We start from the raw sequence: 27,982 nt of genomic DNA on the forward strand, positions 1-27,982 counted from the left end.
CTTACTTTGGGATTTTATATAATTATTAAATACGATGGGTAATTTTTATTTAAGTTTACTTTTAGTAAAAGAGTTAAATTAAACGTTAATTTTTTTTATTAATTTGCGTAATGCCCACCATTGTAATAAAGTTATTATTTAGATTGAGTTGAATTTCAATAAAATTTTATGAGTATATTGGCTTTTGGTTAGCCATTGTAATTCCTAAATTCGGGGGAACATCTTTTTTCTGGCAATAATGTTACGTCTGCGCGTTCGAATATCGGTACTAATACATTTCAGTATTATTTTCTATAAAACATTATTTATTAATATATTATTTTAATTTATAATTTTATTCATTAAATTTTGTCTGAAATTTATTAAGTAATCAATACCAAGTAATATTAGGATTGAATGTTTGAATACAGATTACAAATATAAATAGCAATAGCATTACAGCAACCATTTTAAACTTTATGTTCTTGAAATTAAGATGTATTATACTTTTTTGAATTTGGAACCACAGATTTATTCAGTGAACTATGTTTGTCAGAAAACTTCCGTAATTGACTAATGACTTTTCGCGTATTGTTATTTATTTTCCGTGATTTTCCAAATGCTAGTATTATAGGGCCTGTTTCATCAACATTAGTGGATTCAGTTTTATTCTAAAGTATTAATTTGAAGAAAAGTTATAGTTACATTGTTTCAAGCAAGAAACTTTCCTAATACGTGGATAACACTTGGATCGTCTCGGAAACAGTTAGGTTGCTTAGCCAAAATAAATAGAGTAACGGGCTTCCCGTTAACACTTGAACGCAAGACGTTATTATGCCTCATGATTTGAAGGGACTGGCTGCGAGGAAAGCTTTAATGGTACGTATGCTTAATTTAAAAAAAGGCGTTTGAAAGAAAAGAAAGATTGAGAAGAGCTTGCTAAGGTGTTATTGGTGAGTTTAGTTTAACAAAGTTCTCTAACAGAAGTAATGCACGATAGGTTAATTTTTTGAAGTGGTGGTTTCTTTTTTTTTTTTTGTAAGAAATCCTTTATTTCCTGTGGATAAAATTAGCCTATGTCACATTTAAGAAAGGTTAAGAGTGTTAAGACTAGCTTGCTTGTGTTCTTCATCCGGTTGTCATGGTTCCCTAGTATTCCTGGAATACAGTCCATCCTTTCAACTGACTCTATTCCATTAATCAAGTTGTCAAGGACAGAAAACCAAACAAACATGGTCACAATTTATAATATTAGTATGTATGGTTAAAGCTTTATTTATAAGAAAGACAAATTGCGAGAATAACTATGCAGTGTTTTTTGTATTTTTGACATTTGATAGAGGCATATCAGTTTACTACAGTTGTCACTACCCCCTTTCTCCCCCAGGTGTAGTACAAGTATGAAGCAACTAAAGGAATATAACCGAGCACGGGTTATGCAGTGTCCTCTGTCCAACTACAACCAGCTTGTTGATCATGGGTCCATCGGCAGCATTGGACTGTTATAGACTATTGATGAAGGCCATAAACATTTCAAACTTAAAACAAAAAAACCTCAATGTTGGATGGATCCATTTCATTTAACTTATTTTATTTATTCTACTACAAGTTATCCCTTTACTGCAATTTTTTGTTTTTACCATTGCAAGTTCACCCTTTTATCGCATCTCCTCTGATGTTAAATGATGATACTGAGTATAATGAGTTTTAAAATGTTAACAGGCCAACAGGCAAAGAATATGGGGTGAGGCAGTTATATAAACTCATATCTGTAATTGATATCTACGAGACCACAAATTGTAGGCTAGAACTGGTTGTCATTTGTTCACACTGCTTTGTAGCTAGGGTGGTAACTATACTTACCACCAGACAATAAGTTTGAATTGTTATGTTATCTTCCAGGCTCCTTTATCGCCCACCCCTTGTGCAGAGATCAGCGATGATGAGCTGGTGTCCATTTCTGTTCGGGATCTCAATCGACAGCTTAAGATGAGAGGGCTCAGCCGGGATCAGATTATCAAGTATGTAAGAGTTAGTCTTCTTCATAGTGATAATTGCACATAGCAGATGGCTCACCTGATGTTAAGTGGAGAGCCATCTATATATATAAAAGAGAAAGTGTGTGGGTATGTTCCATATAGGCTCCGAAACGGCTGGACCGATTTCAATGAAACTTTCAGGGGATCTCCTGATTGACCTGGCGAGTAATCCTGTAAAGTTTGGTGACAATTGGAGCACTCCTATTTATGAAATGTCAAATACAGCTTTTATTTACTATGATGATATTCTATTGTTGGGTGTACATGGGTGTAGATAATGATCTTCACCCGCTCGAGAAGAGAATAGAAGAGAATGAATACGGAGAGAAATAAATGATTTAATATATTATGAGACTTAATTTAAAAATTAATGATGTAAGTTTATTGCTTAAATAAAATAAAACAAAATCTAGCCCGGCGAAGCGGGATGGGTACGCTAGTAGTCTATAAACAGCGATACTTAACAGTATGTATCGCTGTCTGCTGGGAGACATCCTGCTAAGTGTTGTCCTGGCTCCATCAATCTAAGGCATAGGAGTTCTTCTTATTTCTCCTGGGCTAGACTCCGTTCTTGGTCGGCCAGAACCTTCCTTCGTGAGTACCACTGGTACGGCTCCCAGCTGGGTCACTCCAGCCAGCCGAGCTCAAGCTTAGCAGGCCGCCCAGGTCGCCAAGTGCTTCAGGGAGTGATGCTAGGGAGCCAAGGTATGTGCGCGTTGCTCTGCTACTCCTCTACATCAGAGCAATACTTGTGTCGGTGTTTCATCTGCATCCATGCATGCATGCTCTGCATGATGAGTGTCTTATCAAACGAATAAATAGAACAGAAAGATGAACTGTAAGAGTCAGTAAAAGCCAAGCCAAGTGGGTAATTAGTAGAGTATTTGAACGGCTTAAACGAGAACGCTGTAGGGATAAGTCACAGAATTAAGAACATCCAGAAACCGTGTACGCGACTTATATTGAAGCACCAAAAACCACTCCACTTTAGAATTGTTGCTCGAACAAACGGTTAGTCACTTCATACAATTTAGACTGACGGTAGATAGACTGTCGGTTTTGCCTAAAATGAAAAGGTGTTTGTGTAGTTGGCAATGCCCTGTTATCATCCTTACTACCATCCTTAGTTTGTTCCAACTTAGTTTTAGTATTTTGGTTGTCAGTCGTGTGTTGAGGTCTGGAAAGGTCACCTTTGCGTTGGTCCATAGCTCTGAGTGCTCGGAGTTAACCCTCACATCCCTGTATTTACGCTGGCAACCAGGCTCTTCAGGATGGAGCACAGCAATTCTGGTTGGCTGCAGAAATAAGCGTGGCGTTATTACTTATCCAGACAAGCTCTGTCACGAAAAGCTTTACTCTTCTCCTTCTGTTCTGTTCTGGGCCGTCTCCGCATGGATAACGGTTGGCCTAAAACCGACCGTTGGACATGTGGCCGCTGATGCGACTCCCCACTGAATCACTCCAGCCAGCCGAGCTCACTCCAGGAGCTTAGCAGGCCGCCCAATTCGCCGAGTGCTTCATAGAGTGTTGCTGAGGAGCCAAGGTGTTCTGCGCGTTGTTCAGCTACTCCATTGCATTGGAGCACTACTCTACCATCATGATATTTCTGTTGCTGTGTTCTCGTCTGAATGGTATGGTTACCGATAAAAGATGCTGATTAATCCGCACTGGACCAGAGTGGTGGTCTCCGCACGGCTAACCATTGGCCTAAAACCGACCGTTGGACGTGATGTGAAGTATAATGATTGAAGAAAATATTAATTACACCATACAGATTCTCCTGCTTTTCGCGGAGTATAGCAAGTTAAGCTAAGTTTCATATAAAAAAAATTAAATAGAGATTGTATTTTTCTTTTTTTTTTTCACAGAGAATTTTTTATTTTATATAATATACAAAATTATAAATATAACCTAAAATAAACTATTTAAAAACTAAATAAAATCTAAAACGCCCTCGAAACCACCGCAGCGAGGCACAGTTCCCAAGATGCTGGCAGCATTGCCCCTTTGGATGGCCAAACTAATTCGTTGGCCAAGGTAACTGCCCGCTCTAGGATCACCGGTAGACTCGATAACCCTTTTCGATAATTCTTTGAAAAGGGCCAGTCTTGATTGTATTTAAAATAGAATTATTTAATTTATCGTTCCAGAATGAAACAGCGTCGCCGAACCCTCAAAAATCGTGGCTATGCCGCCTCGTGTCGAATCAAACGAATAGAACAGAAAGATGAACTGGAGACGGAAAAAAGCCAAGTGGGTAGAGTATTTGAGCGATATAAAAGGGAACGCTGTAGGTATATATGTCACAGAATTAAGAACATCCAGAAACCGTGTACACGACTAATATTGAAGCATAAAAAACCACTCCACTTTAGGATTGTTTCTCGAACGAACTTTTAGTCACTTTAAACGTTGACGGTAATTATTTTACCTCTAATGTTCTAAGCGTTCACCATAAAATGGGAAAATGGGAAAAAATTTGCGGGCTAGCGACATTCCGCGGGTGTAAAGTGATACGTGTACGAGTCTATAAAAATGTAGAAACTGATAGAAAAATGGGCTTATATTTTATGAGAAACAATTCCTAAAAAGGTTTGAAGTTAATTCCGAGAATCCGAAATAACTATGTAGTCCCACGCGATTATAATCTTTAATTGCCTATTAATAAAGTTCCTTATAAAAATAGCAATACCGCATTGTTTACTAGCTTGTGACGTCATAATACTGTAAATAGAGAGCCAACTAATCAATGGCGTTTTTGATCGCGGAATTATATTGTATTTTTATGAACCAGAGATGTTATTTTAATAAAAAAAAACGATCACGACTTCTCACACTATATATTAAATAGAAATTATATTTTTAATAGAAATTCAGGCAAAGTAAATACAGCACTTATAAAATACTCTAACAAATTAATTATTTAAAGAAATCCAAACAACAAAACAAAATAAGCAGGTTAACTTTCCAAACGGACAGGGGTTCAACTTAAACTAGTTAACGGTACGCGAAGATTCCCTCAAACCCTAGAAGTCTTCCTCGGAGTTTCTGTAGTGGGGGCTCGGTAACTGCACGCCTAGCATAGGCAGGAGACAATTATATCTCCGGGGAAAGAATAAAAATGTATCTTCTCCCACAGCTTTATCAACTCTCAGAGCACTGGCGAACAAGAAATACTATCCAATGAATATATGTGTATTAATAAACGGGGTTTAACTTCTCCTATTCCATGTTCCCGTGATTTCGCATGTGGACACGTTCATTATTTTCCTTGTCAGGGGATATATTTCTTGTCTCCTGAAGGTGCTAGCCCTGCAGATCCCCCCTCGAATGAAGCGCGCACCGACTTTTATATCCTCGACATCACCTTCGCTTTGTCCCCTCCACGATGACGTCTCCCGACGATTCCCCCAAACAGTATGATAACAATTTGACCGCCGACTGGCGCAGTGGGCAGCGACGCTGCTTTCTGAGTCCAAGGCCGTGGGTTCGATTCCCGCAACTGGAAAATGTTTGTGCGATGAGCATAAGTGTTTTTCAGTGTCTGGGTGTTTATATGTATTTTCTAAGTATTTATTTATATAGTTCATAAAAATATTCATCAGTCATCTTAGTACCCATAACACAAGCTACGCTTACTTTGGGGCTAGAAGGCGATGTGTGTATTGTCTAGTATATTTATTTTAATCGTTCACTTATTCATTAATTGTTCAAGGAATGGCACGATATGGAATCAATGCAAGAGGAGAACGGACGCATCCGCGAAGAGATCGATGCGCTCAGAAGTAAATACGACGCGCTCAAACGGTTCGCCCACCTCAAAAGCATTCCCTTACCTCCCGAGCTAGATATGCTGCCGTGATTTACCTGTTACCTGTAGCCGCAGTGCAAGATTCGAGGAGTCGTTTGCGAATTTCCAACTCTGTATCGTCAGAGTGAAATGGATCTACGGATGGATGGCTTCGACGGTGGGTAGGGTTGCCAGACGGTCGGCAATTGGCGGGATTCTCCCCAATTTTTGTATGTCCTCCCGACTCCCGACAAAGCAAATAATCACCCGAAAAACAAGTTCGATGATTTTAAGTTCACATTCTCGTTAAAACTTGCAAACAACACACAAAAAAAATTACAAATACTTATGGCAAGAACAAAAACAATAAACATGCTCATTCGGTTCTTATCTTATGTGTCACAAATACCTACTATGTTTTTTTTTCTTATATCCACAGTGCAATGCAAAAATATGTTTGTTCACTTAACATTTTATGTATAATTAATATTATTAACTTATTTTTTTATTTCTCCCGACCAAAGCTCTAAAATCCCGAAAATTCGGTTATTGATCCCGGTAACAGGAAGAATCGATCTGGCAACCCTGACGGTAGGAGCGCCGTAGTTTAATTGGAGAAAGCGCTCAGGCCGCGATTGCCAGAGAGTCGCAGGTTCAAATCCTGTACGTTCCGAAAATTTTTATATGCATTTTAAATTTATAAAATTGATAATTCCTCCAAGTGTAGGTAAAAACACTAATAAATATTATAAAAATGGATCTAAGCATTGCATTGATGCTGCTTGACGGAAGAAATATGTCACTCGTTTTACAACTAAATAGGCACTAAATAAACTCGTACATGGCGGCGTATTTTCAAACCGCCCGGCGCAGTTACAAAATCATGCCACATCGAAGCCTTGAGCCAATCAACACGGCGTTACGTCCGCCGCGAGATTTGGATTGTCCTTATTTAGTCCCGGTACCTATGCGGGAGCTTCCTAACCCTTCCAGCTCTAGAGATCACTACACACTCATTGTAGGAAAACGCCCTGTCTGAAGACAGCCAAATTTGAGCTTTATTTTTATACAATTAAGATCTATTTTACTCTGACGTTCAAGTATGTGGTTACTCGAAAAAGACTCTTCGATTGCGAGCGAGCAAATATTGTACTGAATGAAATTAGTTGTAATTATAGTAATTTAAGTATATTATAATAGGTTAAGGGTGGAATGAAAGTAATAAATTTTATTTTAATTCCGTTTTTTGTTTATTTTTGTAACCAATTTCTGTTAAGACTTTCATCAATTTGACGGCTTATTGGCGCAGTTTGCAGCGACTATGCTTTCTGAGTCCAAGGCCGTGGGTTCGATTCCCACAACTGGATTTTTTTTTTTGTGATGCGCATGAATGTTTTTCAGTGTCTGGGTGTTTATCTGTATATAAAAAAAATAAAAAATTTAGGCGTATGTTGCTTCGTTGTGGTCAACGGGTCACCTACTCAGCTCTGTGCCGCAGCACCATGGCAATAAATGCCAAGGAATACTACAACGCTGAATATTGTATTTATTTATTTATAAATATAAACTTAAATAAACTATTTATAACTAAATAAAATCTAAAACGTCTTCGAAACCACCGCAGCGAGGCACAGTTCCTAAGATGCTGGCAGCATTGCCCCTTTGCCCAAACTAATTCTTTGGCCAAGGTAACTGCCCGCTAAATAAATAAATATTTCTTTTGTTTTTTCCTTACATTAAATATTAATCTAAGTCATCAAAAATCATAATCTTCCATAATGAAGATTAGCTTAATGTAATCGAGATTTAAACAATGATGTATTTTTTATTTATAATAAACAGGTTTAAATTTTTTTTTTTTTTTTAAAGTGAGAAAGACGAGAGCGAGGTTAATCCCCGCGCACCGCTCCCCCGGGATGCCAGTTTCGCGATATAATACAACGACTGTCCGCGCGTAACTTTTAACAATATTAATATATAAAATTAAATAGTAAGTTTATTACGTTCAAATTCAAATTCAAAATTCGTATTCAAATCTTTATTTGCGTGATTGCAGGTTAACACAAATTTGATCTTATAATAAAAAATAACAAGTTCCGTGCTACAATCTGCCATTCTATGGCATGCAAATTATAACAACACCTTAATTATAAAATTATTTTTATCCATTTTATACAAAATGTCACAAAATTAAGGTATCAAAACTGTGAAATTAAATAACAATGTCAACTTAAAATTAAATAATTTGAAGTAAACCAAAATATAAACCTAGAAACACAATTATTTAAACCTATAGTTTTAGATAGTCGTCTACTGAATAAAACTGACCATTCAATAATTTTAATCTTAAATTTAGGCAGAGTTACCTACGAGTATGTCAATTAAAGTATTTGGTAATTTGTTATTAATTGAATGAATGAATACAGTTTTATTGTACACCAAAGAAAAAAAGTAGTTACAGAGATATAAATACATATCAAGAGAGTACAATTTGGTGGCCTTATCGCTACATAGCGATTTCTTCCAGGCAACCAATGGCGTAAAAGGAAAAAACATAGAAAAGAGGTAGTCGGTGCAATAAAAAATATTTTAAAATTATAATATTTTAATTATTGTATTTTTTTAAATTGTTATTGCCATACAATAAACATTTCTTTTATATAAAGTGAGGTTAAGGTGTAAGGTATAAAGTGACGTTACACCCTTGGTCTCTTTTTCTGTGTGATCAGAACGCAGTGCTGGTGAAAAAGTTGAACTCTGCTGTTTACCATCTATGACTGTCTGTTCTGTACCACATTCTGTCTGTATTTCCGGTGTATCTGCGACATATACGTGCAAATGAAAACCGAAATATTACTTTAGATGCTTTAGAGGTATATTATTTTCTGTCTCTGAATTGTTTTTGAGTAAACCACTGCCACTGAAAGAAATCATATACAGTCCTAACATCACATGTAAAGAATTGTTGCTGTTGTTGTGTTTGTTCTTTTTTTTGTGTTTGGCGGTATACAGATTAAAGAAATTATAAATTACACCATACAAATCTCCTGCTTTTCGCGGAGTATAGCAAATTAAGCTTAATTTTCATAATATTGTTGATGATAAAGATGATCAGTTTAAGCATCTGCGAGGTCCGTATTTTTTTTTTATATTTATCAACATTTTTACGTTTCTAGCTTCGAAGACCAGTATCGAGTAATATCTATATTAAACCTACGACCCCTGAGGGTTGTTTACGTGGTCCCCTACCGAGAATCAAGATCCCCGCTATGTCTTTACTTCGTTTGTTGACTACTTTATTCAGTAACTTTGAAATACGGAGTTATTAGAAAAGTTTATGCGGACTGTCTCGCTGGTCAAGTATATAATAGTTACTTGTGGCTGTTTCCACTTTCGGGGGGCCGAGTTCGAATCCCAGCACGCACTTCTTATCATCATCATCATTATAATATCAACCGATAGACGTCCACTGCTGGACATAGGTCTTTTGTAGGGAGTTCCAAATTCCACGGCTTTGTGCCGCTTGAATCCAACGGCTACCTGTGACGCGCCTAATGTCGTCCGTCCAACTCGTCGGGTGTCGACCAACGCTACGTTTACCAGTACGGGGCTGCCATTCCAGTACCTTGGGACCCCAACGTCCATCCCTCCTCCGAACTATGTGCCCCGCCCATTGCCACTTCAGCTTCGCGACTCGTTGAGCTATGTCGGTAACGCAGAGATACTCCGAGCATAGCTCTCTCCATCGCCCGCTGAGTGACTCTAAGCCTTCTTATGAGGGCTACAGTTAGCGACCATGTTTCGGAGCCATAGGTCATCACTGGCAACACGCACTGTTCGAAGACTTTGGTCTCTATGCACGGAGGGTTTTTTGACGAAATGAAGACGAAGATGTCACGAAGCTTCCCGAACGCTGCCCATCCGAGTTGGATTCGGCGATTCCTCCTTCTCGAAATTGGACCTACCTAACTGGATCGTATGTCCTAGGTGCTTATACGTATTCGTCGACAATTTCGAGTGCAGTGCTCTCAACGATTACTGGTTGAAGCGGGACATGAGCATTAGACTTCGTTTTGCTCATGTTCATTCTTAGTCCAACCGGTTGAACCCCAACGCACCTATAATCTTATGAAAACATCGCGAGGAAACCTGCATGCCTGAGAGCTCTCCATAATGTTCTCAAAGGTGTGTGGAGTCCACCAATCCTCAGTGGGCCAGCGTGGTGTTAACGCATAAATCAGATACCTAAAGATTCAGAGAAAAAAAACGTTTCACCATCTCTTATGTGATGACCAAATACATTCAGCGTCATTTTAAATTACGTCACCGATTTGGCGGCGGGGTGCATAATGTTTGGCAGACGAAAAAAAATAATTCTCAATTGTTCTTCTTTTGATTCATTTTGATTTGGCCCCTTCAGGAAAGGCAAAGGTCATGCCCCATACATCCTATTCAGGCTTATAATGAATGCAAATCAAATATTGAATGTTTTTCTTAAAGATAATTTTAAATATTACCATGAAATATTTTGATTAAAAAGAATGTTAGTTTCGGTTCCCGTTCTGAACGCAACACGAGCCAATGAAGTTAATAATGCGTTCTAAATTAAAAACACTTTCCTCGTCGCAAGAATTTTGATTAATTTGTTTGCGTTTTTAGATGTTTTTAAGCTAGCGTTGTAAAATATGTATTTTTTTTTAAAAGATCTATTCAAAGAATCGTTTGTATCAAAGTATGCGGTTCTGTTTCGATCAAAAACGACGTTAACGTTTGACCTGTGCACGCGGGCCGACCACTATCTGTGGTTACTGGTTAGCGGTTACACTACCGAATCACACTGCTCTGCACAATCAAACTGTTTATGTTTACTCACGGTTTCATCGTCCAGTATGTTACATATCGAACCAAAATTTGTCAAGTAATGAATTTTATAGGCAAATATTTGCTACTTTTGGTTACATTATTGCAATTTTCTTAAGGATCTCCAATTTTTTTGAAAAAAATTATAGCCTATGTTACTTTGTGGTAGTTTAGCTTTCTTCTGGCGAAGAAATGGTCAAAATAGGTCCAGTACTTTCGGAGCCTTTTGGGTAAAACTAAAAACAAAAAAAATCTTTCATCTTTATAATATTCAAAGTCAAAAATGTTGATCATCTTCGATTCTCTGCGGGAGAATTTGGGTTATGTGGAATTTCTTCCCATTAAAATCCCTTCGGTTGCCAGCCTCGGTACATATTGGGAGACTCCGGGATCTCCTAGAAACGCACCTTCCGTGGCCAAAACTTGTAGCTCGTCCCGGGAAGATATATAATAGCAGAGAAGAGAGAAGTGCCACCTAGGTAGAGCAATAATTCACACCCAAGCTTTTTTATCGATTACGTAGTCCTTTATACTGTAACAGGACTTCTCTTTAAGCTATTAGTACAGATATACATAGAATGAAATGCCAATACGGTAGAATTGACGTAGCAAATTAAACATTATTGGCTTTCGTGCTTCGTGTATCAAACAATGCGGAGCGGGAGCACGGTGATTAATTCTACACGTTGACTTGCATTTGAGTTACGGTAATTAGAACAGTTCTTACGATTGATAGACATCGCTGCGAGTACTATAAAATGGTGTTTAAAGCTCTCGGACTGAAAAGTGACAGTTTAAATGGATTCGAACTTGGAATAGTTTTGAGACCGCACGATTTCCCACCCGAGATATTATTACCCCTTAGATGATGGCGAGATTTACCTTTGTATTCTAATGATATTGTAGCCGTTTTTTATTGCCTGGTAAAAACTGGTAAAATGACGAAACCACCCACCAACCACTTTATTTGTTATTATTATTTTTATTTATTTAAATACTTTTTTTTTAAATTTCAACAGTGAAATTATAAAATTACGGGGCTTTCGAGTACCCAAGCAACCGGCGGTCAGGGCTCCAGAGTTAGGAACCTCCTCACAATACGCGCTGTTTCAAGGACTACTGCCTTCGGTAAACGACCCTTGATCCAACAACCAAGCGAAAGCTTAAGATGTTGGTCGAAGCTTATTATTATTAAGTATATTATAAAAAAATATTATATAGATATTTAATAAAAATAACAATAAAAATACTACGACAATACACACATCACCATCTTACTTTGGGACGACTTCCAGCCTCCTGAACAAGCCGGTTTCCGAAAGGGCTTCAGTACCATAGACCACATACATACGCTGCGGCAGGTTATACAGAAGACTCAAGAGTATAACCGGCCACTTTGCTTAGCGTTTGTGGACTATGAGAAAGCCTTTGATTCGGTGGAAACCTGGGCTGTGTTAAGGTCACTGCAGAGATGCCGAATTGACTACCGGTACATCGAAGTTTTGAAGTGTTTGTACAAAAACGCCACTATGTCAGTCCGTATACAGGACCAGACTACGAAACCGATCCAACTGCAGCGAGGAGTGCGACAGGGAGATGTTATCTCCCCGAAGCTGTTTACCGCTGCGTTGGAGGACGTTTTTAAGCTTCTGGATTGGAACGGGCTTGGCATCAACATTAACGGCGAGTACATCACTCAACTTCGGTTTGCCGACGATGTAGTCATAATGGCAGAGACTCTGGAAGACCTTAATGCGATGCTCAATGACCTCAGCAGAGTTTCTCAACAGGTGGGCCTTCGTATGAACATGAGCAAGACGAAAATTATGTCTAACGCTCATATTTCGCTCCACCCAATAATTGTTGGGAGCTCTGCACTCGAAATTGTAGACGAGTATATATACCTAGGACACACGATCCAGTTAGGTAGGTCCAATTTCAAGAAAGAGGTAAACCGCCGAATCCAACTCGGATGGGCAGCGTTCGGGAAACTTCGTGACATCTTCTCGTCCAAAATCCCTCAATGCCTGAAGACTAAAGTCTTCGAACAGTGCGTGTTGCCAGTGATGACTTACGGATCAGAGACATGGTCGCTAACTATGGGCCTCATAAGAAGGCTCAGAGTCACTCAGCGGGCGATGGAGAGAGCTATGTTAGGAGTGTCTCTACGTGATCTAATCAGAAATGAGGAGATCCGTAGAAGAACTAGAGTTACCGACATAGCTCAGCGAGTTGCGAAGCTGAAGTGGCAATGGGCGGGGCACATAGCTCGGAGAACCGATGGACGTTGGGGTCTTAAGGTGCTGGAATGGCGACCCCGCACCGGTAAACGCAGCGTAGGTCGGCCCCAAACGAGGTGGACAGATGACATCAGGCGAGTAGCTGGGAGCCGTTGGAGGCAAGCGGCCCAGGACCGTGCATTGTGGAACTCCCTACAAAAGACCTATGTCCAGCAGTGGACGTCAATTGGTTGAGATGATGATGATGATGATGATGAGATGGCGACGTGTGCATTGTCATAGTATATGTACTCGTATTTAATTACGTAATGTATTTGATGGCAACTTTCCGCAAATTTGGTGTCAACTAAGATATAAAATAGCCCTGCTGTACACAGAAAGCGCCCAGCGTGGTGATTACGAGATGGTGTTCTGTTATATATATATCTGGGCTTCTTCTTAGACCAGGACGCTTTTGGAACCCTCGTAGCTTTAGTTTTAAGTTTACGAATATGTTTATCGCCATCATCTCACTACCGTGTAATTCTCATGTAATGTACGCATCAAAAGTGACACCAGTCGGTCTACTTGAATAAAGTATTTTTGACTTTGACTTGATGGCTATTGATGATGTAAGCACGATCAGAGAACAGGGTTGTTTAAGCTGATAACCCCATCAGCTTAAACAATTCTTCAGAACAGTCTTGAAAGTTGAAAATCGAATGTTCCACATTTCAAAGTTAGCTATTAATAAAGCAGCGGCTATTTCATACCCCTATTATTTTGGGTAATTGAAACTCGAGTTTCCGAGTTGATTTGGCAAACAAGGAGTTTAATGAGAGGCGGCTTCTGAATGCTCATTCATTGTTTTTGCGTGAATTAATTAATATTTTCGCAACTGGCCCCGACGAATCATTTGTTACGGTTTCGGTTCTGCGAAAACTGTGGACTTAGTAGCTCTAGAGATCACGGGGTTCTCACGAACGGCTAACGTGTGGCTAGCGAGGTCTCATAAATCGCTCACAGTGCCTAGAACATACGCGCCTTTGAGAACATCATGGAGAACTCTCGGGCAGATGTTTTCCTTCATCATTAAAGCAAGTAATATTTAATTGCCGAGATTAAAAGCGCACATAACTTCTTTAAGTTAGAGTTGATCGAACTGTCAAATATATTCCATAAAACGTAAATTTTGTTAACACCCCTGTTGTTTTTGATGCCCCGTTGGCTGATGCCTTGTTGCGACTTTATTGGTTAAATCGGCCCTTAAACTCATTATATTCGAGATCTGTTGCTGGATTCATTCAAATATTTTGTACCTCAGAAATGTGATGGATGGGAGTTCGCTATTGTTCTTTAATGAACCGTTGGGGGTTTCGGCCGTGGCCGACCATAAATGGCGCCGTCAAGCGCATATCCGTAAGCTGTCGGCCGTTCGGATCGAACTCGATGCCCCTAAGAGAAGCCGAAGCCTTCTACTTCGTCTTGTGGCTCGGGTTTGCCTGGTTCCTGGTGTCTGGTGATTACCATCTATCGTGACGAAGCCGAAGCCTTACCCACCAGGCTATCATCGCTAACAAAGAGTATACCTTATCAAAAAAATTTAGTGCACACAACACACTTTTAAAACGTCTTGGAAACATTTTATATACCGATGTCCCAAGTTTTCGCGCGACGGCACAGCTTCAGAGACAAATTACTTTATTTCTTCCCCCATTTATTTATTGGTGCCTCCTTTTGCTTTCATTATTTTTTGTTTCCAACTGTCCCCGTTATTTTCCGGCCCGGTTGTTTATCGACTCAACAGTCCATTGTTTTATTGGTGTAAGTGTTATTTAACTAATGTTTGGTATGTATGTAGAAGCGGTGATAGCCCAGTGGTTAGGACTTCAGCTTCACTTTCTGGGGCCCGAGGTCAAATCCCAACCTCTGACTTTGGTCCACATGTGGAGTCCACCAAATCGCAATGGTCCAGCGTGGTGGAACACGGCCTAAACCCTTTTGTGGGAGTTGACCCGTGCCTTTTCATCATCACATCAACCCATTACAGGCCCAGTACAGAGCACGGGTCTTGTCCCACAATGAGGTAGACTCCACACGCCTTTTAGAACATAATGGAACTCTCAGGCATGCAGATTTCCTCAAGATGTTTTCCTTCACCGTTGAAGCAACTTCGGTTTTGACGGCCGACTGGCGCAGTGGGCAGCGACCCTGCTTTCTGAGTCCAAGGCCGTGGGTTCGATTCCCACAACTGGAAAATGTTTGTGTGATGAGCAAAGTGTTTTTCAGTGTCTGGGTGTTTTTATGTATTTTCTAAGTATTTATGTATATATAATTAATAAAAATATTCATCAGTCATCTTAGTACCCATAACACAAGCTACGCTTACTTTGGGGCTAGGTGGCGATGTGTGTATTGTCGTAGTATATTTATTTAAAAAAGATTAAAATAGTAACAAAATATAACATCACAGATGACAGCAATGGCGGCCGATTTTCCCGCGCTTCCACATTTTAACATTCGTTCAGGAACCAGGTGCGGATACATTTCAAACTCCACTTAAAGATTCCGGACGAGCCGTCAAAGTTTTAGGCGTATTTTCCCACCGTTACAGCGGTTTTTACTTGACTCTACCCTCTACTAATAAAACAGTGATTGTATGAAAGTTTGTTTGTGTTCGTTTAATACAAAAAAATCTGATTGGTACGCCAAATTATTCATTTACGGTCAATATATATGACGGCACCTGCGCCCCCGTACGCAGCTGGCAAGAAATCTGTAAACAACACGTGCACCGTTCTCGCCACCTGGCGCATTGTTCATTATCCCCACTCACCTACTACTCAAGTCGTTTTGATATAAGGACCGAAACTACAGTGGCGAATCTTAGCAACATACACAGCGTCTTCGCCGGCGAAGACGAGGGACCCGATTTCTGACGTCATCCGGACGTGGATCCTTACCACGGTCACGGGGGCGATCGGACTAAACAATGATTAGTCCAAAAGTCCACCAACAGACACATTAACGTCGAACCGAGCCGAGGTCCGAGTCCTCGCAGGAGGCACCCACGGGCCGACGTCTCACACTTCCCCCCCGATGTCGTCGAGCCCTGGGGCTCTTCTCATGGCGAGCTTTCGCGCTCGCCCCACTCCCACGGTGACGCCGTAGCAACCCCTCAGGTGGTTATCGGCAAGTGTCCTTCCGAAAAATGAAAATGGCGAGTCTTGGCTCTGGCGTAGCACGGTGCACATGTTGTACCCTGCTAGTAGCTTATCCTAGACACTTTGGATAATTAATTTGTGAAAAACGAACTAATTATTATTCTCAACTATAAATTTGAATTAGTAGCCACAATTTATAGTTGATAACCATCTCGCATAATTACTATCTTGATTGAAGAGAAGAGATTATAATTTTACTTCATTTCATCGAATTACAAAGACTATTTTCCTGACTAATCCGCTTCTTTTATTTATCATGTCGGAACCCCTGCCGACATATATATAAACTTAAATCACTTGAATCCCTCCGTGAAAAATTGTAGTATACTTACGGTAGCCTCACAATATGTTTATAACAATATAGTATTTGTAAGACAAAACATTTCTCTTTATAAACGAAAAGTGGATATAAACATCCGCCTTCAATTATTTTGAAAAAGAGCAATCTGCTGAGTTTCTTGCCGGCTTTTCTCGGTGGAATCTGCCTTCCGAACCGGTGGTAGAGTCACTACAAACAGACTGACTTGACGTTTCAAAAGTGCTTATAAACTGGGTCTACTAATTTTGAATTTATTAAACTCTTTATTTGTACACCACTATTAAGCTAGGGAAATAAAAGAATAATAGAAAAACAATGACGGAAGTAGAATACAAAAGGCGGCCTTATCGCTTAGTAGCGATCTCTGCCAGGCAATTATAGCGTACTTTATTAAAGATCTGCCGTATGGTGACTGCGAATCAGTATAGAGTTGTCGCCATCATTCCTTTCCTCGCGGGTGTCGTACGAGCCGACTAAGGGAATATCACGGAGAACGGGCAGCGTACCCTGTGCTACTACTACCATATACTGCGTCCACCAGCCCGTCTGTCTGTCCCATTTTTTTTTAAATTTTTTCAAGGCCTACACTGCACTGCTATAGACTATTGACGATATTAAATAAATTAAATTGATCAAACAAACTAAAAAGCACGCTTGGTAGAAAAAACTAAACTAATTTCTACCTTTTAGTTTAGTTTATTTATAAAAGCGATTTTTTTAGTTTTTCTTGATTTATTATTTTTATTAGAGCAAAATTAATCGGTAACCCATCAGCCATCAATGAGATAATTAGAGATCAAAGAGGGAAGTTAAAGATAATGGTTGGAAATTAAAATGAACATCACACTTGCCTTAGTGACTATTGCTGAAAATTATATAAATGAACTAGCTGGCCCGCGCAAATTCGTCTGCATCAAATCGATTATTATCTGTTTTAATATTCTAAAAAAATCAAGAACCTTCCATTAGGTCCAGTTTTATTTCCAAACTATATAATACGCGGCCGGCCGTCTCAAATAATTTAATATCCCATATGCCTTGCGATTTGCTGTTATCAGTGAAGAGTTATGCCCTTTATCTCCGAGAATTTTTATCAGATCTTAAAGTTAGACAATACATGCTTGATAGTATATACTTTCAAATAAAAAAATAATTATTAAAATCGGTACAAATTTAACGGAGCTATGAAGTAAAATTGCTAAAAACTTTCATCCCATTTCCCGGAGGAAACTTTAAGTTTATCGGGATAAAAAGTAGCCTATATGTTGACCCGGAATATAAGCTACCACTATACCAAATTGCAATTAAATCCGTTCAGTAGTTTTCACGTGATGCCCGGACAGACAGACAGACAGACAGACAAAAATTAAATAAAAATCTGTTTTGGACTCAGTATCGATTATAAAGCATACCCCGGTCAAATTTTTCAAAATATAATAAATGTACAGAAATCTTCCAGTTACAGTTTTATTATAAGTATAGATAAAAATCTTATTTTTTATATTGAAAATTTGAATAATCTTCTCAAATTAGTGTATTGTCATCGGTCCTCGATATGTCTACAAAGTTTAAACGAAATCTGACCGTTTAAAGTGGGTCAAAATAGCGCCCAAAGAAGTCGGTTACAAACATACAAACATACAAGTGAAGCTAATATAAAGGGTGTAAATAGGACTGTCTGAGTTCTCATAATATATTGCTAAACCAAAAGTCAGTAGCATTACCTAGTGGTGGACCCTCAAAGTCCCTTGGGGCTATGATTTTCCCGCCAAAACTTGTGGCTCAGCTGACGTCACGCATGTATAATCTGTGCTCATTTACGAACTTGCCTACGCTTTCTTTTTAACAATGAAAAGGTAAAAGGGAATTTGTTTTGCAAGTCGCGGCACTTGCTATTTCTAGCGGTTTCAGCGAAATCTTATCTACGATGCATTGCACATGTGTGTGTGGCGTCGTACTTCCCGAACGGATGAACCGATTTTATTTTTTTTGGTTGAAAGGTAGTCCGAGTGTTCTTAGCTGTGATGAAAATCGGTCCAAGATAGCCGCAGCCACAAAATGGCGGACAACAATTTTTTCCACTCAATATGAGTATCAAATGACTTATCTATTAGCTTGAATAGTAGAATACTATACATATTTCAAATCTAAGGTGGCCATCATCACAAAATGGCAATTTTTTTTTGAGTACTGTATATGGGTATCACAATAAAGCGCTTGACTAGTAGAATAATGTACCTACGCCATATTGAAAGTCAAAGGTTAATTTTTTTATTTATGTAATATTAGGTTATGAAGTAAATAAATTCTCTATTTCTTAAGAAATATAATAAAGAATTTACATGGTAAGAATTGAAAAAGTTCTTACCATGTAATGAATGGGCAGTGGGCAGCGACCCTGTTTTCTGAGTCCAAGGCTGTGGGTTCGATTCCCTCAACTGGAAAGATGTTCGTGTGATGAGCATGAATGTCTTTCAGTGTCTGGGTGTTTATTTATCTGTATATTCTAAGTATTTATGTATATTATATTCATAAAAATATTCGACAGCCATTTTAGTACCCATAACACAAGCTACGCAGTACGCTTACTTTGGCGCTAGATGGCGATATGTGTATTGTCGTAGTATATTTATTAATTCATAAGTGAGAGGTGATTTGATTTATTTCTTATTATCATTACATAGTATAAAACAAAGTCGCTCGCGCTTTACTCCGCGAAATATAGCAAATCAATCTTAATTTTCATAGTATAAAATGTACGATGCTTGATAGTAAACGACATGTACTAAATAAGGAGTTATTTAACATGAGACGCGGTCCAATCCTTGAGGCAATTGTAACAGTCCTCAGATTGCTTTGAACTTGCATGATAATTTTCTTTCATCCACTGTTGAAACCGATGCGGATCCTCGCGCTCTGCCAAGTAGTGTCCAAGAACCATAGAGGCCTAAAACCAGATAAAATGTTGTATTATAATGGGAATTAACTAAATATAATCACTAAAATTGAAGATTCCAAAATTTTTCAGGACCTTGGACTGTAAGCTTCAGTGGGGTACCCATATAAGATACAATAGCACTTAGCAGATAAACTATGCTCCGCTGCTTACGCTGTCAGAAAAAAAAAACATAAACTAACGAAAGTTGTTATAGATTAAAAATTATTAATTAACACAAAAGTTAATTACCTATGAAATACATCATTAAAAACCAAATTTAAATAATAATAATAAAACCAAAATGTTATACATACAAACAAAATCAAAAACCATGAAAAAAAACACAAAAACTAGACACTAAAATGACTCCATATTATGGGTGTAGATAAAGTCTGATTTGCAAACAGTTTGCTATTAAAACGAGCAGTCCTAGTAACATTTTTTTTTTCCAATCCGTTTACAGCGTTTAAAGTATCTGGCGGTGTGCTTTTAGAACTTGCATAACTGTTTTTTTTTAAACAAAACAATATTAATCTAACAATATAGTTCTAAGTTGTTCTTCTTCTTCTTTTTGGTTTATTGGTTCTGCGCGCTGAGCGATTGAACCATAGTCAATTGCTTATTCTGTGGTCAAGTGTTGTTCTTATTTATACATTTTTTTTTTAAACGAGGAAACTTTTTACATTGAAAAAAAAACTAAGTTTTTTATAAAAAGGAAACGGAATTTCGAAAAGAATTAATAGGATCAGGAAAGGATTAAATAGCATAATAATATGGATTTAATAATAAAATAATTTAATAATATGGAATATTTAAACTAGCTACTTATTTACAACTTAATATCATACAATAGGATAAATGAGGAAAAAAGTTTATATATACATGGTTCATTAATGGACAAGAGGATGTCAACGGAAGTAGGAAGTGGGATGTTTAACTTAATAAGACCCTGGTAAAATGAATCCCGGTTATATTTTGAGCATGATAAGAATATGTGGTTCAGGTCACCCACCTCACCACATTCGCACAAATCACTATCCACAATTCCAAATTTCGCCAGTTGCACAGGAGAACAAACGTGGCCCAAACGCATACGCGTCAAGATACATGTCACTCTCCTGCTCAACTTTAAACCCGAGAACCATGGCTTTGACGGAATAGAGTTTTGAATCCTAGCGAAAGATTTACCCTTTGACTGGCTAGAAATCGACCAAGCCATTTTCCAAGATTCCTGAAGGGAATGTTTTGGCAGTGCACATAAATCATAGGCATAGTTACAATAGTCGGCAATATCTCCGCATGATATAGCCTCATTGGCAAGCTGGTCAGCACGTTCATTTCCAGAAATTCCAGTGTGACCTGGTACCCAGGAAAGCACCACTGTATAGCCTTTTTCATTACAAGTAAGCAGGAGGTTTCTAATTTTTAAAATAACATGGCTTATCTGGGCAGACTTAAATGGAAATCTAGATAAAGCTTGCAGAGCACTCATAGAGTCGGTAAATATGATAGATTCCTTAAGTTTGGCAAGAAGAATATATTCAACAGATTTTAAAAAACCAAAGCATTCTCCAGTAAATACTGATGATTCCGGTGGAAGTTTTATTTTCTGGACAATATTATATTGAACATGAAAAACTCCAACTCCAACCGGGCCATCCGGTGAATGCTTAGAAGCATCACTATACATATAATGTAAATCAGAAAATTTATTTTCTTTTAATATGTTTACATATTGAGGAGCTTCCAACTGGTTTCTTGGAATACCTGGATTAATTCTAACATCCGGAGAGATTATTAATGCATTATATTTAGAATAAAAAGTAGGATAGCAATATGTACTATAGATCGGCGCTTCTATGGAGCAAAACATTCGATAGCTTTTGATAAGACACGGGGCAGATTTATGGGACCAGTACGAACAAGTATCTATAAATTCTAAGAGGAGTTGAAGTTTATCACGTAAAGGATGCTGTGAAAATTGCATAGCTTTAAATAGGATAAGATAGGATTTCTATCAGCTAGAAATTGTCGTCTTAAACATAGAGGGGGATCAACGCACTCTATTTGCATAGCATTGATAGGAGTAGATTTCATAGCACCAAGGATGATCCTTAGCGCTTTTGCCTGCACGCTATCTAATTTCCTAAGAGCAACGGCACTACAGGGCTCTAGAATAAAAGTGGCGTAATCTAATAAGCTACGAATAAGGGCATTATAAATAAGACGCAAGGAAAAAGAATGAGCACCCCACCAGACACCGGTTAGACACCTGATCATATTTAAGTTTTTTTCACACTTAGCTACAATATAGTTACAGTGAGGAACTCCAGTAAGTCTGGAGTCTAAAATAACGCCCAAGAATTTCGCTTCAGACTTTACAGGGATAGGATTATCCCTATAAAGGACGTTGAAATCGGGATAGATTCTCCGTCTAGAAAATAGAACAACAGTGCTTTTATTAACAGACAATTCCAGTCCGTGGACATCTAACCAGTAATTTAGCTTTTTAAGAGTTGTAGTTAAACAGTTACTAGAATGTTCAATACACTTATCCGATTTGTATAAGAGTAGATCATCAGCATATTGCAAAATATTTACATCAGAGTTTAATGATTTTTCTAAATCATATGTATAAATATTATACAGTAATGGACTGAGGACGGACCCCTGGGGTAAACCTCTCCATGCCAGCCTTGAAAGTTGAGTACCGTTATGTAGGTCTAATTTAATACACCTCTCAGAAAGCATATTGATAATAAATGTAATTAATAATTGTGGTACATGGAGGTCATGAAGTTTTCTATGCATAACTGAGATCAGCACATTATCATACGCTGAGCTGATATCAAGAAAGGCCGCAAGAACCGACTCATTACTCGAGAAAGCTAGCCGAATATCCGAAACCAAAATACTAATATTGTCTGTGGTACTACGGCCTTTTCTGAATCCCAGCTGATTAGCTGTCAAAATATTATTATTTTCAATGAAAAATTCTAACCTGTTTTTAACAAGATGCTCAGCTATTTTAGCAAGAACAGAGGATAGGGCTATTGGGCGAAAAGAAGAAACATCAGAGGCTGGTTTGTTTGGTTTTAATATGGGAATTATAGCTTGGGTTTTCCAAGAAGAAGGAATATTACCAGACAACACAATGGCATTAATAATACTCAAATAGTAGTTCAAGGAAGCGACACTGCTGTTTATTAAGAAAGAGTAAGTAATGCCGTCTTCGCCTGGGGATGAATCTTTTACATAAGATAAAACCCCTTCTAGTTCAGACAAAGAAAAGGGAGCAATGAGGTCTGTATAACTACAAGCTTTAGAGGAAAAAGTACAACACTGGACATTATTAAAGTCAGGAACTGATGGAGGAGCCAACTTATCCATAAATTGGTCGGCTAGCTCAATAGGTAATGCACCAGATGGAGATTCATAGAAAGCTGATTTAAACCTTCTAATATTTCTCCAAACTACCGATGGACAAATATCAGGACTTATGGACTCGCAAAATCGTTTCCAACCCTCAAATTTCTTCTTTTTGAGGAGCTTACGAGTTGTAGAAACTGTTTGAGAATAATTTTCAAAATTATCCGTAGTCATCATGGAACAATATTTTTTCTCAGCCTCTTTCCGTTGCTTAATGGCAATTGTGCATTCATGATCCCACCAAGGGGGAAATGGAATTTTACCTTGTCTATTACCTCGTTGTGGGAATAAAGTGTTAGCAGCATCAATAAGAATTTTACTAAATGCATCTGCACATATTGTTTCATTACCACCTTTAACCGTAGGAAGGCTAGATATTTTTGAATCAACATAATGTTTAAATGTAGTCCAGTCATCTGGCAGCTTATGTTTTAATTTAGAACTGTATTGTAGGTTAGAAGGAGGGCAAGAGATAGGTAAAGTAAGAACAAGTGGTAAGTGATCACTGCCATAAGAATGATCAAGTACACTCCAGGATATCAGAGAGGCCATACTTGGAGAGCAAAGAGATAGGTCAGGAGCACTAAGGCATTCACCAGGACCAGTACGTCGTTTTGGAGTGCCATTGTTCAAAATACATATATTTTGAGAGTCTAAAATATCTGCCATCAATTCACCATAATAATTAGAACTAGTACTACCCCATGACTGATTTTGACAATTGAAATCCCCAAGTACTAAAAATGGACTAGGTAAAGTAGTAAGTAAATGACTAAACTCATTCTATAAGGAATAAGAAGGGTGAGGAATATAAACAGAAATAATACAAATTTTATTTACAATCACAGCAATGGCATTAATGCCATCACTGAGGGGAGGGAGTGAAAAATTTTTATAGGAGAAAGCTTTGGCAATGAGTATGGCCACTCCACCATATCCATCAAGCCTATCATTTCTCACAGTAACAAAACCAGAGATCCTGAAAGAGAACTCTGGTTTTAACCATGTCTCAGAGAGACACATAGCCATAGGCTTATATTTATTTAGCAAGCAAAGAATATCAGTTTTTTTGCTTATGGCACTCCTACAGTTCCACTGAAGGATTTTGTGGTCCATAATTAAAGATTTGGTTTAGAGCTGTCAATAAAGAATTTGCGACGTTGGACGGTGAAGAGATAGTATTAGAAGTGTTATTTAAACTAGAATTAGAGAGTAATTTTATAAGTTCCAAAATTAATTCTGCAATGGATTGTTGTGGGATTGTATTTGATGATCTCTGTTTTAAGACATAACCATCAGGCATCTGAGAATTAGGATTATTGTAATCACTGTCAATCGATTGATGCATGGAACGGTCATATCCTCCAGTTTGTTTTGGAGGTACACAACGTTGAACAAACACAGTTTTTTTATGAGAACTGTTTGGTGCTGATGGTACATATGAATTGAAGTTTGATGAAGGATGATTTTCATTTTCAGATTGTGGAGGAGAGGTAGCAGCTACATCAGCATAAGACTTTGATGTAGAAGGGGGATGGACTTTAGCCGCCTCTGCATATGATATGCAGCTCTGGGCCATTGAAATTTTGATTTTCTGCTGTCTAGAAAATTCTGGACACAACTTACTAGTCGTAAAGTGGCGACCTGTGCAATGAAGACAACGAGCATTATCAGAGACAACGGCACAAGTGTCTGAGGGGTGTTCATCCCCACATTTAAAGCAACGGGGCTTGGATCTGCATTGAATTTTAGTGTGGCCAAATTTGCAACAATTGTAGCACTGGATGGTTGGGAAAATATATAATTCAACAGGGAGTGCTGTATAACACATGTAAACCCTTTTTGGTAAAATTTGACCATCAAACGTCAATACAACCATGTTTGTATTTGAAAATGAAGCTGTACCATCAGTAACATTTTTTCTTTTAATACGTCTTACCTTTATGATTTTACCACATCCTATAGGAACATTGATATTTTCCTGGATATCTTCTTCCGTCCAGTCTTGGGGCACACCTTTCACTATACCCACTCGTGTAACAGTAAAGCTAGGAATGAAAACTTTGTAAGAGAGGCCCACTATTAATGAGCTCTCTGTAAACAAGTTGGCATCCTCATAATTGGAAAAAGCCATGGACAATCTATTTCTGCCTATGCGTTTTAAACTGCCATTAACAATATTATTTATTTTATATTTTTTCAAATCTTTGCCAAACTGTATTGGATGCAAAGTAATTGAATCATTTGGGGATGAGGTGACTCTTTGTATGTGGACAGTGAAAGGACCGGAATCTGTGCTAACATACTTTCTAGGTAGTGGTTGTGAGAGACCCGAGGCAGTGGGTTGAGTCATGTTGGCACCAGTATTGACCGGTGGGGCATGGCTTTTAGGAGGTAACATATTTTTGTTCTCATCTTTAATATCATCTAAAACAATTGGAATAATTTTTCCGTCAGAGTCTTCGCACTGACATGCTTGGACATACAATCCCCGGGATCCCCCGGACCTCCGGGGTCGTCCGGGGGATCCCCATATAAAGAAAAAAAACTTACCAACTCTCAATAATTAATACATACACTAATAATAACACAAAATAATAAAAAAGATATCTAGAAACAATTTCCTAAATACTCTTAAACACTAAATTCCTTATCTGATCCACTTTTTTCAATAATTAAAAATTAAAACCTAAAAACCACGTCCGCCAAATTCGAAGTTTCCCGCGCTTTTTTTCTTCTAAGTTGTTAGTGAGTATGGAAGTTATATTTAACCCTTCTGAGAAAGAATTCTTTTAATTGCTTGGTAGCCACGGCTGAAACTTCCCATATCCACCGGGACCTTAAACTTAAAACCACAGCGCACATACTCACAAAAAGGCGTATGAAAAAAAAAAAATTTTGCTTACCTTACTTACGCCTGCCTTTTCCATACGGCGCCCAATTACTGCACCAACTCCCGCCAATTCTGTCACGTGCTTATCCCCGATTGGCTCGCTGACAAAGTCGCGATGCTTTTTCGATAAGCCCCGTTGCGCCATTTTGTTTTATTTTGTGTCTTGAATTAATGAATTAATTATTATTACGCTTTATTTGTACACTACAATAAGTAAAATAAATACACAAGAAAATAGAAACATGTAGCGAGTAGCGATCTCCGCCCGGCCTTTTTTTTTTTGGCGTGGTGCAAAAACTTTATTGCTACCTCCGACCCGTGAGGTAGCAATAAAGCAGGACGAAGGTTATGTGGGACTCCCCCCTCTAAAGGGGTATACCCAAACTGAAAACCGCCACGGCATGTACCTCTTGCTGGCTTTGTCAGACGCCCGGTGTACGCCTCCGCCAGGCCTAATTTTAAGGCGATTAAGGAAAAAAGAGGTTGACATACTTACTACATGTTGTACAAATTTTGAAATACATATATACAAACGAATGTACACAAATGCATCTTACATATACTCGTAGCTAATAAATATTTAAAAACAAAAACATATACCAGAAACCTCTCGGTCGTAGTTGTTTACTTTATATAAAACTAACAACTTTTGTTTAAATATTTAACTCTATAGTTTGTGAATTATTAAATACTAGTGGACCCTCGCGACTTCGTCCGCGTATGAGTCAATCGAGAAGCAAGAAATAACATGATTTATTATTATTTTTTTGTATAAAATGTGTATTTGAAAAATCGTAGAACAAAAGTTGTTAGTTTTTATAATTTAATAATTTATATACTACGACAAAGGACACATCGCCATCTAGCCCCAAAGTAAGCGTAGCTTGTGTTATGGGCACTAAGATGACTGATGAATATTTTTATGAATTATATACATAAATACTTAGAAAATATATATAAACACCTAGACTAATATAAATATACTATGACAATACACACATCGCCACCTAGCCCCAAACTAAGCGTAGCTTGTGTTATTGGCACTAAGATGACTGATGAATATTTTTATAAATTACTAGCGGACCCCAGCGCCATCTGTCGGGCTGATTTGTGAATCTAAACCATCCAGGGTGCCACCCAAACGCATACCGAAAAATTCATTCAAATCGGTCCGGCCGTTTAGGAGGAGTTCAGTGACATACACACGCACACAAGTAATATATATATAAAGATATACATAAATACTTAGAAAATATATATAAACACCCATAAATTTAATTATACTTTGACAATACACACTTCGCCATCTAGCCCCAAACTAAGCGTAGCTTAGCGGGCACTAAGATGACTGATGATGAACTACACTACGAATAATGTACATAACTACTTAAAATATAAATATAATCACCCAAACACTGAACATGCATGCTCATCACACTAACATTTTCCAGTAGTGGGAATCCAATCCACGACCTTGGACTCAGAAGGTCGCTGCAAACTGCGCCAATCGGCCCTCGAATTCAATAGAGCGAGCATTATATATAACACACATTAGTTTATATACATATATATATATATATTATAAGACAAGTTCCACGCATGACATCAAAAAGTGGTGAAAAGATTGTTTAAGTTATACGACAAGTAAGAAAATTGGTGTATGTTTTTGTATGTTTGATATTATGTTACCTGAATCGACGTTCAACACAGTGATCCGCTACACTCAGTCAAAGCTGTCTGGGTATTTCGACATCATTCATAGTATCCGCTGTCCGCAACTCCATAGCTCTCCCTTTCCAACTTACCAAGAGTTCCTGGATGTGAACAAGGACATAAGATTTGTTATCTAGTACTGTCCCATCGGTGTAGGACAAAACAAAGTAATTGCAAATTCATGGATGGCATGAATTTAATATATCCGTTATCTTCAAACAGTGCATGTTGCCAGTGATGAATTAATAATAAAAATAAATACTTGGAGACGAGATTACCGCCATGTGGAAAGTTTGTGCGACCGTTATTGTTCCGATCGTCGTTTCAGTCAATGGTGTTCTCGCGAAAAGCTTCGACCAACATCTTAAGAAGCTTTCGCTTGGTTGTTGGATCAAGGGTCGGATACAGAAGGCAGTAGTCCTTGAAACGGCGTGTATTGTGAGGAGGTCCCTCACTCTGGAGCCCTGACCGCCGGTTGCTTGGGCATTAAAAAGTGGATGTTTTTTCTTATAAATTTTGAATAGAGTTGTATATTTTTTTAAGCATTGTTAAGAATTAAAAAAAAATGAAAATCAATAA

The 27,982-nt window shown here is 38.2% G+C and overlaps 2 protein-coding genes and 1 long non-coding RNA gene across 4 annotated transcripts; 2 read left to right on the forward strand and 1 right to left on the reverse strand.

Annotated features, from left to right (window-relative positions):
• Positions 1-541: 541 nt before the first annotated feature.
• On the forward strand, positions 542-6,101 carry LOC120634942 (transcription factor MafK). Its single transcript, XM_039905839.1, has 4 exons — positions 542-858; positions 1,882-2,000; positions 4,169-4,271; positions 5,734-6,101. The coding sequence occupies exons 1-4, from the start codon at positions 814-816 to the stop codon at positions 5,878-5,880; spliced, it is 414 nt and encodes a 137-aa protein (XP_039761773.1). The 5' UTR covers positions 542-813; the 3' UTR covers positions 5,881-6,101.
• Positions 6,102-19,213: 13,112 nt separating this feature from the next.
• Positions 19,214-27,445, reverse strand: LOC120634924 (barrier-to-autointegration factor-like). Of its 2 annotated transcripts, none has more exons than XM_039905816.1 (3): positions 27,380-27,445; positions 25,713-25,852; positions 19,214-19,377 (listed from the first exon to the last, which is right to left on the reverse strand). In XM_039905816.1, the coding sequence occupies exons 2-3, from the start codon at positions 25,833-25,835 to the stop codon at positions 19,228-19,230; spliced, it is 273 nt and encodes a 90-aa protein (XP_039761750.1). In that variant the 5' UTR covers positions 25,836-25,852; positions 27,380-27,445; the 3' UTR covers positions 19,214-19,227. The 2 variants fall into 2 exon arrangements, with proteins under 2 accessions (XP_039761750.1, XP_039761749.1); XM_039905815.1 differs by having other exon boundaries at positions 25,704-25,852; positions 27,380-27,444.
• Positions 22,316-24,711, forward strand: LOC120634925. Its single transcript, XR_005659264.1, has 2 exons — positions 22,316-22,584; positions 24,277-24,711. It is a non-coding gene; the product is annotated as an uncharacterized LOC120634925 (long non-coding RNA).
• Positions 27,446-27,982: the final 537 nt, after the last annotated feature.

Source organism: Pararge aegeria, chromosome 25 (assembly GCF_905163445.1).
Source record: "Pararge aegeria chromosome 25, ilParAegt1.1, whole genome shotgun sequence".
Lineage (NCBI taxonomy): Eukaryota > Metazoa > Arthropoda > Insecta > Lepidoptera > Nymphalidae > Pararge > Pararge aegeria.